The sequence below is a fragment of the Nelumbo lutea genome, chromosome 3 (assembly GCF_056320005.1).
Source record: "Nelumbo lutea isolate HS-2025 chromosome 3, American lotus-T2T, whole genome shotgun sequence".
Lineage (NCBI taxonomy): Eukaryota > Viridiplantae > Streptophyta > Magnoliopsida > Proteales > Nelumbonaceae > Nelumbo > Nelumbo lutea.
The window spans coordinates 117158893-117175460 of record NC_142686.1 but is presented as its reverse complement, the minus strand read 5'-3'; the positions used below and the strand labels follow the sequence as shown (position 1 = coordinate 117175460).

At 41.3% G+C, this 16568-nt stretch overlaps 1 protein-coding gene across 7 annotated transcripts in view; it reads right to left on the bottom strand.

Annotated features, from left to right (window-relative positions):
- Nucleotides 1-15334, bottom strand: part of PUM23 (pumilio 23) — an 88593-nt gene extending 73259 nt beyond the window's left edge. The window contains exons 1-6 of one of the 7 annotated variants that reach the window (XM_088976807.1): nucleotides 14786-15327; nucleotides 7938-8297; nucleotides 7675-7837; nucleotides 7304-7596; nucleotides 6701-7064; nucleotides 6022-6327 (exon numbers count right to left, since the gene is read on the bottom strand). In XM_088976807.1, the coding sequence (XP_088832933.1) occupies nucleotides 6022-6327; nucleotides 6701-7064; nucleotides 7304-7572 (939 nt within the window). In that variant the 5' untranslated portion in view covers nucleotides 7573-7596; nucleotides 7675-7837; nucleotides 7938-8297; nucleotides 14786-15327. Of the gene's footprint in view, nucleotides 1-6021; nucleotides 6328-6700; nucleotides 7065-7303; nucleotides 7597-7674; nucleotides 7838-7937; nucleotides 8298-14112; nucleotides 14416-14785 lie in introns of those variants that run through there. The other 6 variants (XM_088976810.1, XM_088976808.1, XM_088976809.1 and 3 more) reach the window with 6 other exon arrangements.
- Nucleotides 15335-16568: the final 1234 nt, after the last annotated feature.

Here is a 16568-nt window from a genome sequence, read left to right as displayed (position 1 = left end):
CAGAGGGTATAAAGATACTGGAGAAGAGATGGAATACAGAAAGAGTGAAGCGATAGAAGAGAAGGAATTAGAGGAGTCTGAAATGGAAGAAGCAGAAGAAGAGTCGTTAGCTGAATTTGTGGGAAAATTGGGATGTAAAATAAAAAATCCGAATGAGCTGAAAATGTTCCTAAAGAATAGAAAAGAAGGGAATGTGAAAAAAAGAAAGATGAGTGAAGTTGGCTGAAGCAAGATGTGGAAGGGGATAAAAAAATCAGTGAAAGAAAGGGAAGGGGTAGGAAAGGAGAAAAATAGGAAGAGAGGAGGTTAGGGACAAAATAAGAAAGCAAAATGAAGATTGTGAGTTGGAATGTGAGAGGATTGGGGAATGCAAGAAAGAGGGCATTAATAAAGGAGCTACTGAGAAAAGAAAATCCAGATATACTCCTAATTCAGGAATCTAAGCTCATGACATTTAATAGTAGGTGGGCAAGAAGTGTATGGAGAGCAAATGGCATCAGTTGGGCAATGAGTCCCTCTTGGGGAACTTTCGAGGGAATAATGACTTTGTGGAAAAATGAAGCTATTGAAGGAGAGTTGATTGGAAAACTTTCAGTTTCTGTTAAATTCAAATAGGTGGGTGATGGTTTTGAATGTATGGCCCCAATGGATACAGGCAGAGGAGTTAATTGTGCAAAGAGCTAGGAGACATAAGAGGATTATGGTAAGGTCCTTGGTGCTTAGGAGGGCATTTTAATGTAATTAGATTCACCAAGGAGTGCAATAAGATGCAGCAAAAAAACACTACAAGTATGAGAAAATTCAATGAGTTTATCAATGTGTTTGAGCTCAAAGAACTGAATTTGTCGCATAGTTGTTTTACTTGGTCAAATCTCCAAGCTGATCCAATTTGTTCAAAATTAGACAGATTTTTTGTTTACTGCTGATTGGGAAGAATATTGGGGAGATTTGATGCCAAGGACATTGCCTAGAGTCACCTCTGATCATTGGCCAGTTTTGATTAATAAGGTGGAACGTAGGAATAGTGGACCTATCCCATTCAAATTCGAGAACATGTGGCTATCCCATCCAGGTTTTAAGGAGAAGGTGAAAGAATGGTGGGTAGCAAGTGATCCAAGGGCTCAGTGGGAGGGTATGAAATTTCAGTGGAAGCTGAAAGAGTTGAAAATCAAAATCAAAGAATGGAATATTCTTCAATTTGGGAGGCTTGAGGAAAGAAAACAACAGTTGATGAATCAGATTGAGGAGTTAGATGCAAAAGAAGAACAAGGTGAGTTTGGGGAAAGGGAGAAGGAGCTTAGGTGGGAGCAGAGGAAAAACCTGGAGGAAGAAGAACTTGATCCCTAAGCTAGTGATAAATGATGCAATATTGACTCAACAAGAAGAAATTGAAGGGGCCTTTGTGGAACATTTTAAATCAATCTTTAGAAGGCCTATGTCTAGCAGATTACAGATTGAGGGTTTGGAGTGGCCAAGATTATCGGAAGAGCCAAGGGTGTGGCTAGAGAGAAGCTTTTAATTGGAAGAAATAAGGGTAGCCATATTTTCAATGAATAGATCTAAAGCACCTAGTCCTGACGGTTTTACGATGGCTTTCTATCAAGACTACTAGGAGATTCTGTAGGATGACATCCAAAAAGTGTTTTCTGAATTCTTTGAAGAGGGGGTGATTAATCCAGGCCTCAATTCCACCTTCATGGTTCTGATCCCAAAAAAGGGTGATGTCTGTCACCCCAAAGAATTCAGACCCATTAGTCTGGTACACAGCCTTTACAAAATCATTGCTAAGGTGCTTTCTCGGAGGATTAGAGAGGTGCTACCCTTAATAATTTCCCCAAATCAAGGTGCCTTTGTGAAAAGTAAACAAATTGTGGATCAAATCCTAATTGCAAACAAAAGTGTGGAAGACTTCAAAAGAAGTGGGAAGAAAGGGTTAGTGTGCAAATTGGATCTTGAAAAGGCATATGATATGGTGGATTGGTCACTTCAATTAGAAGTCATAGAATCTTGGATTTGGGCAAAAATGGTGCAAGTGGGTGAAAGGTTGTATTAGGACTTGCCACTATTCCATTTTAGTTAATGGAAGGGTGGTGGATCATTTCCAGACTACCAGGGGCATCAGGCAAGGAGGTCCTTTCTCCTTTCCTGTTCACTCTAATTGTTGAAGTCCTAGGAAAACTCATTGAGAGAGCAAACTCTAGAAATTTGGTGAAAGGATGTGGAGGGTAGGAAGGAATGGGGTCCTCCCAGTAACACATCTACAATTTGCCGATGACACAATTCTTTTCTGTGGTGGAGAAGAGGTGAGTTGGATGAGTAACCTAAAGCAAGTGATCAATGTTTTTGAAAAGGTGACTAACCTTAAGGTTAATTTGGACAAGAGCTGTGTGATTGGCATTAATTCAAGTGAAAGTGAAGTGGAGGATAGAGCCCGAACTTTGGGATGTGAGATTGCACAATGGCCATTGATCTATTTGGGGCTGCCACTAGGGGATAACCCAAGTAAAAAGAGTTTCTGGAACCCGGTGATTGAGAGATTCACTAAAAGGTTAGCATCTTCGAAGAAAAACTACCTATCCATGGGAGGCAGAATAACTCTGATTAAATCTACATTGGCAAATCTGCCAGTGTACTTTTTGTCGGTGTTCAAAATGCCAGGAAGAATATGTGGGGTTTTGGAGAAGATAATGAGAGACTTCTTATGGAAGCTAGGAGAGGAGAAAAAAGATCAAAGGGTCATGTGGGATATAGTTACCAAAACCAAAAATGATGGTGGGCTTGCTTTAGGTAATCTGCAGAAAAAAAAAAAAGGAACCTCCGCTGAAGGAGCTCTTCCCTTCCCTGTATTCTCTATCACGTTTTAAAAATGAGCCAATCTCCACTTTTTTTACCTCTTCTAGTTCATCCATTGATTGGAATTTGAGTTTCAGAAGGGCCCTTGGAGACTTGGAATTGAACCTCATTGCTGACCTGCTAAAAGTCCTTGAGGGGGTGACTATTGATCCATTTAGGAGAGATAGTAGGATCTGGACGACTTCTCCTTCTGGTGTCTTCTCATGCTCCTCATTCTTCAAAGTTTTGGCCCATTCCCCACCTGTCTTTGGAATCCCTTTTCCAGTTTTGGAAGTCTAGGGTAGACCAATTCCTCCCATAATTGGTGCATTTTGTTGGGAAATTTTCCTTGAAAAGTGTAACACTTGCGACTTACTTAAAAGAAAAAGGCCTAATCGGTGTTTATCCCCACATTGGTGCATCCTTTGTAAGAAGAATCATGAGAATTGTTATCACTTACTAGTTTCTTGCCCATTTGTTTCAGAAATCTGGTGTTGGTTTTTCTATCTTTTTGGATGCAGGTGGACCCCCCCCCTCAAATGTACAAAGCCTATTCCATTCTACTACTGTTAGGGGGCTGAATAAAAGAGGGAAAATTCTATGGAGATGTGTAAGAGCAGCTGTATGTTGGACTGTTTGGGAGGAAACGAACCAATAGACTTTTCATGGGAAAGAAAGAAATAAAGCTATAATTATTGAATTAATTTCCATAAAGGTGATTCAGTGGGCTAAAACCTTGCAACTTTTTGAAAACTACTCAAAAGGAGATATCATCCAGAAGTGGAAAGAAGTGGCTTGGTCAGTTCCAAGGAAGAATGTATTTCACCCAGTCTCCAGCTTCAGGATTCACTAAATTAAACTTTGATGGAAGCAGCAAAGGAAATCCAGGTCTGTCAGGTAAAAGGGGAGCTTTCAGGAATGATGAAGGTCAAATTATCGCATTGTATCGGGTCCTATTGGTTTGGGGGACTCTCTTAGAGCTGAAATATTGGTTGTTATGGAAGGGTTAAAAAGAGCTCAAGAGTTAAATATCAGAAACCTGATAGTGGAAGGTGATTCTAAATTGACTATCAACTGGTTAATGAAAGATGATTCTAGTTTGTGGAAGTTTCTGAATGAAAAGAAGAAAACTAGATATCTCATACAAAATATGGAAGTCAAGTTTCAGTGGACTAAGAGGTGCGCCAATTCCTTGGCAGATTCATCGGCTAAACAAGGGGTGGGAAGAGATAATATGTTCTGGGAAACTTTGTAATCTGAACTGTTCTCTTGGGAGGGTTAAGAGTTTTTACCCCTCCCTTTGTATTTTTCTATATTAATATCTCTTAATAAAAGCCTTTGTTATTTATCAAAAAAAAAAAAGACAAGTGGAGGAAGTGGAGAGAATTTGGGAGCAAATTTGTGTTTTGTTGAAAGAATATAAACAGGCAGAGTTGTTAGAGGTAACACCAAAAAAAACCAAACCCCCTAGGGGGCAATTTCCATGCAAAGAAAGGAATAGGTAAATCTATGATGTCAGGAAAAGAAACAATTAACAAAAGCAAAAAGAAAAAGAAAAGGTCCGAGATGGAAAGACTAATTTCAGACATAGAAGGGGACTTGGAATTTAGTGGAAGAGGGGAGAGGAGGAAGGCTCTAAAGTGAAGTTAAAAGGATGGTGTGGAGGGTCTCATTCTACAACCAAGTTGATGAAGATCACTAGCTGGAATTTGAGGGGTCTAAGAAGTGTGAAAAAAAGAAGGGTGATAAAAGATCTGTTGAAGAAGGAAAGGCTCAACATTGTATTGATACGGGAACCCAAACTAGAAGATCTAGATAAAAGATGGGTTAGAAGTGTGTGGAAAGTAAGAGGAATGAGTTGGTTCTCAACTCCCTCTTGGGGAATCTCTAGGGGAATTAATTACTTTGGAGAGAGGATGTGGTAGAACCATTAGAGAAGCTGATAGGTAATTTTTCTGTATCCCTTAAAGTTCTGGATGGTGGAGGATGGCTTCACATGGGTGTTAACCAATGTGTATGGGCCAAATAATTACAAAGTGCGGAATGAACTATGAGAAGAGCTCTATGGAATTCAAGGAGTATGAGAAGGCCCTTGGTGCTTGGGTGCAGATTTCAATGTAATAAGGTTTCTAAATGAGTAAAACAATCCCTAACAATCTATCACAACTAGCATGAGGAGGTTCAATGAATTTATCAACAGTTGTAATCTAAAGGAGTTCCCTATGCTATAGGCCAACATCACTTGGTCCAATTTCCAGGAGAATCCATCTTGTTCAAAACTAGACAGATTCCTTTTCAATGAAAGTTGGGAAGCACATTGGAGGGGTCTGGTGGCTGAAGCTCTGCCCAGAGTTATCTCAGATCACTGTCCCATAGAGCTAGGTGAAGAGACATTTGGGCTTGGACCTAAACCCTTTAGGTTCAAGAACATGTAGTTGACACACCCGGACTTTGTGCATAAAGTTTAGAAGTGGTGGAGAGAAGAGATTTGGGGAGTGAGTGAAGTGGAAAGGGGCTAGATTTTATTTGCTGGCTTAATAAAATCTTACTCGTTTAAAAAAAAATCTTTACAACATCTATTATATATATATGAAAGAAATTACCTGACCATGCCAATCAAGAATAGCCAATAACACTATTAGGAATCAAATGCAGTAATCAGTCTAATTACATTTTGATCAAAAATGCAGTATCAGTAATCAGTATAATTATGCTCCCAAATCCATTGTGTATTCAGGTAGATTCCTAGGAATTTAAATTCAGTAGCAGATGCTCTTGCGAAATCTAGGGTGGGCAAGGAATTTTTGTATAGCAATATAGAGCTTCCTGTTTAATGGTTAGGGAAGGCTTTTTGTTTCTTTTTGTTTGATCTTCCTCATATACATCTTGTATATCCTTCTCTTTTTTTAATGAAATTTTCCTTCTTCTCAAAAAAATTATGCTCCCAAACCTCAAAAGGAAAAATAAAAAAAGAAGAATTGGATATATGAGAAGCAGAATACATGCCTTCAGAATGAAGTTACCTGACAATGCCAATCAAGAATGGCCAATGCTATTAGGAATCAAATGCAGTAATCAGTTTAATTACATTTGTTGATAAAAAAACAAAGTATAATTGTGCTCCCAAACCTTAAAAGGCAAAATCAAAAAAAAAAGAAACATTGGATAAATGAGAAGCAGAATACATGCCTGCAGAACGAAGCTGCTATACTGGTCAACCTGCAGGATTCTAATATCTTCCCTAGCACATTTTAACATCTCTGATACAAGATATTTAAGTAGATCTGGAAAACCCTTTTGAAGATCTGGTGGTTTATCTCCAACCAAACAGGTTGCCCTGAGATTCAACCGCTCAGCTAGAATGTTAGATGACTTTCTAACATGAAACTCCCTTGAAGAATCCAAAGGTACTCCTTTACAGAGACAAAGAAGACTCCGAAGAACATGAGATCCATATGGGCTACACATGATCTTGACAGGATTTAATACAACCACCTGAACCCAAAAAAAAATGGAATAACAAAACCTAAACAAGGTTAGTGGAGATAGTAATTACTACGTATACATAAAGGATGGTTTTGCCAATGCCAAGCAGTACACATGTGAGGCATGCAATGGATAGAAACTATAAGGATGATTATAACCCATAACCATGTGATTTACAGATTTCTTCCCAGAACATCTGTCATGTTAATCTGATTCATCCCTTTCTTAAGCTTATCATTTCTCCTAATAAAGCCCACCCAACAGAAAGCGTCGTTCCCTGGATGTGAATCATGTGTACTAATGGCAAAAGTAATCCATCCCTATAGTTGATAAAAAAGATATTCCTTATCTCCTTTACTTGATAAACAACAAATTCAGATACCTGGCATATCTTAGTTAAGGTTGACTGAATGATAGAATATGCTTCTCTATCCTGAAGATGTACACCTAAGGATCGCAGAGCTGTCTCAGCAACATGAGAGCCAGATTTATCCATAGCAATAAAAGGAAACTCATTTGCACAGCTCTCTAGGAAACCACAAAGCTGGTAAAGTTCACAGCCTTCAAGTAGAGTTTGCAGAGTGTGGCTTATGATATAATCAGTGGCAATTTCTAGTTCCTTTCCTCTAGTTTCTTCTAATGCATTGCAACATATCACTGAGCGTTCCTCCAAGTCAACTCCAGTTCCTTCGAAAAGATTTGCAATTTCTGAGAAGTATTTTGCTGTTTCAGGATCAACCTGTTTCCTACATGGATTCATTTAAATGACAAGTATGTTTGTAACAACCGTCATGCAAGAAAATTGAAAAGATTTATTACATTAATGGAGGTCATACAATGGCTCAAGACCAAAAGAAAAGAAAAGAAAAAAAAAAAGGCCCTAGTAACCAAAATTTCTTTAATTTTCTTTTCTTTCAGGATGGTGGTGAAAGAAAGCAGAAACACTTAAAATTAAACTGAAGAAAAAAGCTGTCACTAAAAGAACCTGAGAATCATTTTCTGTGCCATAGATGCACTCTGATGCTTCAACGATGTTTGAGCCTTTACAATTTTGTCAGGCAACTTCCCAGGTGGATTTTCTGCAGGTTGATCTTCACTAAAAGCACATCGTCTTTTCCCTAATCTCCTGTTCTTGCTCTTCTTTTTTCTACCCTGCTTAGATAAATGATCCTCCCCAGCTGTATCACTGCTATACACCAAATTATGTGTTTTTGGCCTTCTTGATTGTAAAGCCTTGGAACCAAAACAAGCCATATACACCTCACTAGAGCTTTTCTACTGAAAATAATAGAAAAAATTTTAAAATCCAAAAAAAATAAAGAACCAAAACAGATTACTCAAAATGAAGCAACAAACCTATTAAAAGGTCATCAGTAAAATAAGCATAATGGCATCTTTTGTTGAGTAAAAGAATTCCTCTTTGTTTGGTTGCAGTGGACTCCTCTGATAGGCACACAGCTAGGCCCATTACCACTAATCGGCCCAGCAGCATGATACCCATATAGCCTTACCCGAAGACCTATGTGAGGGGACCATGTCAGCTAGTTAGTTACAACTGAGAGCTTACCCCATGTGATGTAAGGGGCTATAAGTATCAGAACCGCAATAAAGAAAATCACCTTTCTGAGCACCAAAATCATCTTCTCTTCTCTTTTCTTCTGTAGGAGGCATGAGCTCCCTCGAAGAAGCTCCCGAGGTAGGCAGTACCCTACCAAGTGGTATCAGAGCCTAATCTTGGGTTGACACCATGGTGGGAACGAGAGCATCCATAAGTGATGAACGTATTGAGAAACTGGAGGGAGACATCACTGAGATCGAGGTGGCTCTCTCAACGGCCTTGGCCAAGCTGGAGAAGGCAACTGTCAGCGAGAACACTGAAGGCGAGAGAGAAGGTACTAGCCAATCAAGCAACCGATCTGGAGGAAATGGAGTGTTGCGATAGACCAAGATCACCTTACCAAACTTCTCAAGTGAGGACCCTGTACCATGGATTTATCGAGCTGAGAGGTACTTCGAGTACCATGAAATACCGGGGAATCAGAGGATTTCAGTCGCTGCTATCCATCTAGAAGGAGAATATATTCTCTGATTCCAGTGGTTTCACCAGTCAAATCCCCATGTGACTTGGGCGGATTTCACCGATGCTCTATATGTGCGATTTGGACCCACTGGATTCAAAAACTATGATGAAGAACTTGCTAAATTCAGACAGATTGGTTCAGTGAGAGAATACCAGGTAGAATTTGAGTGTCTATCCTCTAGGGTACAGAGGTGGCCGGAATGTGCTATGTTAGGCAATTTTATTGGAGGGTTGAGGAGGATATTCGGGTGGAGGTGAAATCCATGCAGCCTCTGACAGTCATGGCTGTTGTAGGGCTGGCCAGGCCTTATGAGGAAAAACTCGGCAGACTCAAAAAACACAGAGTCGACCTCAGAGACCCCTATTAAAGACTCCTATAATGCGACGTGGCCCTAAAGACAGAACCAGCCCAGCCCCGACCATTACGGGACCCACTATACTAGATACCCAAGGCTTCAAGCCCAATGTCCCATATAAAAAGCTAACATGGACTGAGATGCAGGCTCGTAGGGGCAAGAGCTTATGTTACAACTGTGATGAATGATTCGGCCCATCAAGGCCCAACAAGCTTTCTTGCTACAAACAGATGAGTCGGAAGAGGAAGAGCGTGTGGGGGAGGGTCTTGAAGAAAATAACCCAACTAGCCTTGATATGATATTCGAGCTTGGCCCGCCCGAGATTTCCTTACAGGCCCTCACCATTCTCACATCACCCCAAACCATGCGCGTTATGGGTCAATTGAAGGGTCAGGAGGTATCTATTTTGGTGGATAGTGGGAGTACATGAACTTCAATTCAAATGACTTGGCCATCCAGATGGGGGTAACCCACCTCTAAATTCAATGCCCAAGTTGCCAACGAAAGTCAAATACCATGTGAAGGAGTCTATAAAGACATGGAGCTAATCATCCAAGGGGAGGTTTTTTGCATTGATTTGTACACATTGGGCTTCAGTGGGGCCGACATCATACTTGGGGTACAGTGGTTGCAACAACCAACTACCCTCAACTCCATAAGGGGGTCCAGGCTACTAGTCCCACAACCAGCTACCCTCAACTCCATCATCAAAACCAGTTGGGACCTAAATCGGCCCACCTTGATGCTCTTAGGGGCCTGCACCCCTGGCCCACATCTAAAGCCCACTCTCAACAAAGACGGCATGGGCAGCCCAAATCCATTGCTACAAGAAGTATTGACTAAGTACCCTAAAGTTCTCCATGAACAACAAGGGCTTCCTCCAAAGAGAGTTCAGGACCATCGAATTCCCATCGTACCGGGCACAGCACCAACAAATGTCCGGCCCTACCGGTACCCATACTATCAATGCCAAGAAATTGAGTGCTTAATGCAAGACCTCCTACAAAAGGGCTTCATACAACCCAGCAACAACCCATATTCTTCCCTAGTTATACTAGTGAAAAAGGACGATTCTTGGCAGTTTTGTGTGGATTACCGGGCATTGAATTCCATTACAATTAAGGACCGGTAAACTGGACCTCAGGTCCGGGTATCATTAGATCTGAGTCCACAATGGCGATGTGCATAAAATGGATTTTAGGACTCATGATGACCAATTACAAGTTCTTAGTCATGTCGTTCGATTTGTCCAATGCACCGTCAACCATCCAATCACTCATGAATGACATTTTCAGGCCCTATCTTCATAAGTTCATTTAAGTATTTTTATGGCATTCTTATCTATAGCTTTGATTGGGAGCAATATCTCCTACATTTGAACCTAACATTGGATGTGCTAAGGCAAAATCAGCTTTCAGCCAAGCTCTCCAAATGTGTCTTTGGGCAGGGAAAAATACATTGTCTTGGTCGTGTGGAGCAAGGGGAGGTGAAGCCCGGTCCTGAGAAGGTAGCAAGTATAAAGCATTGGGCCCGACCCACTTCAGTTAGACAGTTGCGGGCCTTCCTAGGCCTAACTGGGTACTACAAAAGATTCATCAGGAACTATGGGCTGATGGCAGCACCACTGACCCAACTTCTTCGGAAGGAAGCCTTCCGCTAGACGGCGGAGGCCCAACAAGCCTTCAACTCCTTGAAGACAACAGTTTCCACTCCGCCCACACTGGTCCTACCAGATTTTGAGCAGCCTTTCGTAGTGGAATGTGACGCATCCGGCTTTGGCATTGGAGTTGTTTTGATGCAAGGGGGTAAACCCCTGGCTTATTTCAACAAGGTTTTCTTCCCTCATGCCAAGGCCCAATCCACCTATGTTAAGGAGCTAACGGTTGTCATCCTATCAGTCCTTAAATGGCGCCACTACCTTCTTGGACGACGTTTTATCATTAGAACCGATCAACAAAGTCTCAAATATCTACTGGAACAGCATCTCCTTATGGAAGAACAACAAAAGTGAGTGTCTAAGTTGTTGGGGTTTGATTATTTGATAGAATACAAAACCGGAGCTTGTAATCGGGTAGAAGATGCCCTGTCAAGGCAAAATGAGTTACAATTGATGGCAGAATCTAGACCCCTGTACCCACCACTGGAGGTTCTTAAGTAGGAGATAATGAACAGTGAAGAGTTGGGGCCATCAAAAGAAAGTGGGTCAAGGATCCAACCAAAACGTTGGGCTACATCGTGAGGGATTCCCTCTTGTACTATAAAGGAAGACTAGTTCTACCTTCGACGTCTCCACACATAACAGAGCTTCTACAGTTGTTCCATTCCTCCGTTGAAGGCGGTCATTCAAGGGTACTAAGGACCTATCGTCGCATTACAGCACACTACTACTAGAGGGGAATTAGGAGGCACGTGCAGATCTTTGTGGCTAGTTGCCCAACCTGCCAACAACAAAAATATGATACTCAACAACCAATTGGGCTCCGTCAACCCCTCAAAATACCAAACCAAGTCTAGGACAACGCCACCATGGATTTCATCACCGGTTTACCACCCTCTCAAGGCAAGACAGTGATCATGGTGGTAATGGATAGACTTAGCAAATATGCCCACTTCTCAACCTTGTCGAACCCATTTACAGCAGCACAGGTGGCAGATCTGTTCATGAGAGACATCACAAAACTGCATGGAACACCAACCTCCATCTTCTCTAACTGGGATCCTTTATTTATGGGAAGATTTTGGCAGGAGTACCTTCAAATCCAAGGAACACACCTACCTTACTCCACGAGTTATCATCCCCTATCCGATGGGCAGACAGAGGTAGTTAGCAGATGCATCAAGACCTGCTTGAGGTGCTTCACAAGGTAGAGACCAAAACAGTGGTTGAAATGGTTACCCTGGGCAGAACTATGGTATAATTCCACCTTCCATGTGACTACCGGGATGACACTTTTCAAGGCCTTGTATGGGAGAGACCCCCCTGCCATTCTCCCCTACGAGGCAGGCTCCACAACAGTAGTTGCAATAGACAAGTACCTCGCCATTTGAGACTTTATCTTGCAAGTGCTTAAGAACAATCTACAACGAGCTCAACAGGTAATGAAGGATACCTATGACTGCAAACACCGTCCCTTGGAATTCCAGCCTAACGACATGGTTTACTTGAAGCTTCAACCCTACCAGCAGACCTTAGTAGCCAAGTGAGCATGGCAGAAATTGGCTCCCAAATTTTATGAACCCTTCAAAGTCCCTAAAAGGGTCGGGTCAGTCGCCTACAAGCTAGAATTACCAGTGTCTTCCAAACTCCACCTCGTCTTTCATGTATAGAACTCAAGAAGCAAGTGGGTCAAGAGCACAAAACTCATGCAACCCCTCCAGCTTTCACTAAGAAAGGAGTCATGATCATGGACCCCCACAAGCTCATAGACTTCTGCTAGGTACGCAAAAGAAGCTACTACATAGAGCCCTGGTCATGTGGAGCAACCTGCTGGAAGAAGATGTGGGAGGAATTGTTTGGAATACAAGGCTTGTGGGGGGGGGGGGGGGGGAGGGGGGGGGGGACCTTGGTGTGTGGGTGGAGATCTTAATGTAATCGGATTTTGTTTGAAACCAACAACCCACATCAGACTATCACAACTAGCATGCAAAAATTTACCGAGTTCTTTAGTACTTGTGAGTTTAAGGAGATTCCCCTATTGCAAACCTTTTTCACTTGGTCAAACTTCCAAGAAAACCATGTCTGCTCTAAGCTGGATAGATTTCTTTTCAACGAAGGGTGGAAGAATCATTTGAGTAATTTAGTGGCTAGAGCCCTACCTAGAGTTAACTTTTGATCACTACCCTACTAAACTTGGACAAGAATCCTTTGGGAATGGACCAAGACCCCTTAGGTTTGAAAATATGTGGTTAACTCGCCCGGATTTTGGGAATAAGATAAAGGAGTGGTGGAATGAAGATTTGAGAGGAGTGAAGTGGAAGGGGGTTAGATTCCACAAGAAATTGAAAAGACTTAGAGCCAACCTGAAGGAGTGGAACAATGTCCAATTCGGGAGAGTGGAGAAACAAAAAGGCCTCCTAATATCTCAAATTGAAGAACTAGATGGAAAGAAAAACCAGGATTCCTTGAGTGTGCAAGAGAGAGAATTGAAATGGAAACATAGAAGATGTCCTCTTGGGATAAGAAATCTCTTGGAGGAAAAAATCAAGGAATAATTAGCTTAAGTAAGGTGACGGGAACAAAAATTTTCCATGCTTTAACCAATGGGAGGAGGAAGAATTTTGTGGGTAAATTAGAGGTCAGTGGTGAAGAGGTTTCCTCCCAGGATGAAATAGCAAATATTTTTGTGAGGCACTGTAAAGCAATCTTTAGGAGGCCCTTAAATTAGGTAGAATCTGGAAGGGTTTGAATGGCCAAGATTGGGGAGGACCTTAATGTTTGGTCAGAGAGGAGCTTTGAAGAAGAAGAAATAAGACGCAATTTTTTCAAAGGATGGATCAAAGGCACTAGGTCCATATGGTTTCACTATGGCTTTTTATCAAGATTGTTGGGAGGTGATTAAAGATGATCTCATGGAAGTTTTCAAGGAATTTGAATATGGTTTCAAGGTTAGTCGGCAATTAACGCCACTTTTGTCACCCTAATCCCCAAGAAGGTGAAGCTCAACACCCTAAGGATTTTAGACCTATCAGTCTGGTGATTAGTTTATACAAAATCCTGGCAAAGGTGCTCTCAAGAAGGATCAAAGTGGTGCTCCCCTCAACTATTAGTCAAGCTCAAGGGGCTTCTATACAAGGAAAGCACATAATTAATCAAATTCTAATAGGTAACGAATGTGTGGAGGAATCTCCGATAAGGATTTGTTTACAAGCTAGATTTAGAGAAAGCCTATGACTTGGTGGATTGGACTTTCCTGGTGGAGGTACTTGAAAATGGTGGGTTTGGAGAAAGGTGTTGTAATTGGATATTTAGGTGTATAAGCTCTTGTCATTATTCAGTGTTAGTTAATGGTGTTGTAAGAGATTTTTTTCCAACCTCTAGAGGACTAAGACAAGGTGACCCTTTATCACCCTTCCTTTTCACCGTTGTAGCTGATGTGCTTAGCCGTCTAAAGAGGAGCCCATTAGGGGTTGGAGAATTGGTAGGAGTAATCTTCCGATCACCCACTCCAATTTGTTGATGATATAATAATCTTTTGTGAAGGGGATGACTTAAGGAGGGTGAGAACAAAGATCAATTGGACCAAAAGTTATGGAGTCTACTGTAAAGTGCTTAGATTGCCCCATTTCCTCTTGGCCTTTGTCCTACTCAAGTCTCCCTCTTTGAAAAAAGATTGGCCTCATGGAAGAAGAATTACATACCCTTGGGTGGTAAAGTTACCTTTAGCTCCCCAACCGCTGACAACCACCAGTCCAACCTCATGTCTATGGCCCTTTCTTTTATCTTCTACCCTTTTAAAACCTCCTCTACGAAGTCCATCAAGTTAAACATGAACAACCATAGCTCTGGATTGCTTGCCTCCTTCCTTCACCCCTATCTCCCACTTAAAACCTCCAACCAGGCAATCCTCAACACAGAGATAGAGTAAACAACAGATCAATAGGACAAGGAAAGCAAATAATATATTAAGATTAAAAACTTCCCCAGCCCTCCTATCAGAACTCCTTCAATGTGAAAGCCAACAAAAGGAATTAGAAGGAGTAGTATCACAGTAGAATCCCGATGAAAAGACATGAGAAAACTAAGAGTGAAGAAATCAGATTCTCAGAAATTCTAGGCACAAGCATCTTCTTAAAAAAAAGTACTAGAGAATGAACATATATACATAAGCAACGACAGGACTAGGGGAGATTGAGAGCATATAGGAGCTAGTTCGGCGTGAGCTTCATCACCAGCTCCGGTAGCTCCCCTCCTCCCTCTTAGATCTCAGTTATTCCACAATAATAGAATGAAAGGAAATCAACGCATTAGTAAAGAACAAAAGAAAACAAGAAAAAAAAAGTAAATTAATATAGGGTAGAGCGTAGGGTATACCTTCTATGTTCTGGCCTGAACCTAGTCGATGTGAGGGGGAGACCTGAGCTTGTTGTAACTTCAGGATGTCTCTCCTTGGACGAGAATGATGACTGCGACTGGTCTGGAAAGATTTGATGAAAAAAAAACGGGCTTCCAACTTCGGTTTCGCCAAGAAAAAGCTTTAAGCCTATGCTAGAGCAAACGAGAGAGAACAATGCACCACTGCTGCGATTCGTTCGTTCTTGCCGGCGGGAATGACAGACAAAAGACTAATGGTCGGAGGATAAGTCAGAAGAGAGGAAAAAAAAAAAGGAGAGGGAAAGGTGAGCAATTTTGAGAAATAGAGGAAATGGGGGAAATCCTTGCCGCCGCTACTCTGTTCTCGTCGAGAGGTAGATGACGATGAATAGTGCCGAAAATCCCCGGGAGAATGCAGGGAAGAGCGGAGATTAGGAGAGAGGTCAATAGAGGAGGTCGGAGTGGGAGCTTGCCGCCGTCGCCTCTCTTCTTCGTTCGAATGGGGAAGAAGAGGAACAGTCCCTTCGAAATTGATAAGGACCGACTCCCTTGAACATAACAAATTGGCTTTTATAAAGGGGGAGTGGCAGTTTCGTGATTTTTGGAAAACTTAGGGTCGTTTTTGTAATTTTGGACACTCAGGTCAAACCGAGTTCAGGGGTCAGACCGGGTCCTGGTTCAATGATGAGTGGATTTAAGTCAAAAAAAAGTTGAGGGTTGAAATGGATCTAAAGAGAGAGTGGGTTTGTGTGTGTGGCCTGGCAAGATTGGTCAAAATTGAATCTTTTTAGATGGAAAGTTAAATGAATGTATGTTTGGCTGAAATTTGGCAAGGTGGGGTTTCCGAGCATTCTATGTTGATTAGTGGGATCTGATTGGCCCAATTGGGCCCAAATTTGGCAGATCTGGAAAGGGTTCGATTCGATTAATTTGGGGCCTCAAAATGAAATCTTTTGGATCTTGGGAATTTGTTTGGTTTAACAAATAAGAAGGTCCAATGAAATCAACTCAATAGGCTGATTAGCGATATTATCAAAGATTAGGACATTAAGGGAATAAATGGTTGATTATGGCCTACAGTCTTTTGCTAGATTCATCGACAAAGCACTAGGTAAACACGACGCCTCCATTCTATGCTAGCTCAAGAAACAAATCAAAATGAGTGCATACCCCACCACAATGACTTCAACCTTATGACTGCCCTAGTTTAAGCTATCAATGATAGTTTTACTTGTGGATATGGTTGCGAATGGATATTGCTATTTTGAACTAATAGAATAACCCCTATTTCCTTAGACATTTATATCGGTGGACCATTGATTAACAATTATTATTTCACAAAGCTATGCCGTTGAGGCTTATTTTAATTTCATGGCCAAAGGAAAACGCTCTCCTGCAATCATTTCAAAGAAAGTGGCAACTCTGTCTCCTTCCAAGTTTGGGCAGTCCCCTTTCTTGTTAAAGCTTATTACTTTATTATCAAAATGACAAAAAGAACATCTAAGCAACACTCGAAACATCAAGCCAATGAAATTGAACTTATTATGCAAATTGCGGAATGTGATACTGAAAAAACGAATCAAGACCTTTATTAGGCAAAAAAAATAATTGACTAAAAAATTAAGACATTTTCATTATTATAGAGCAATGACAGCATGGCCAAGACCTTTGGGTTAGCTTTATCTTGTTTTTGTTTCTTTGACAAAAAGAAACATCTAAGCAACACTCGAAACATCAAGCCAATGAAATTGAACTTATTATGCAAATTGCGGAATGTGATACT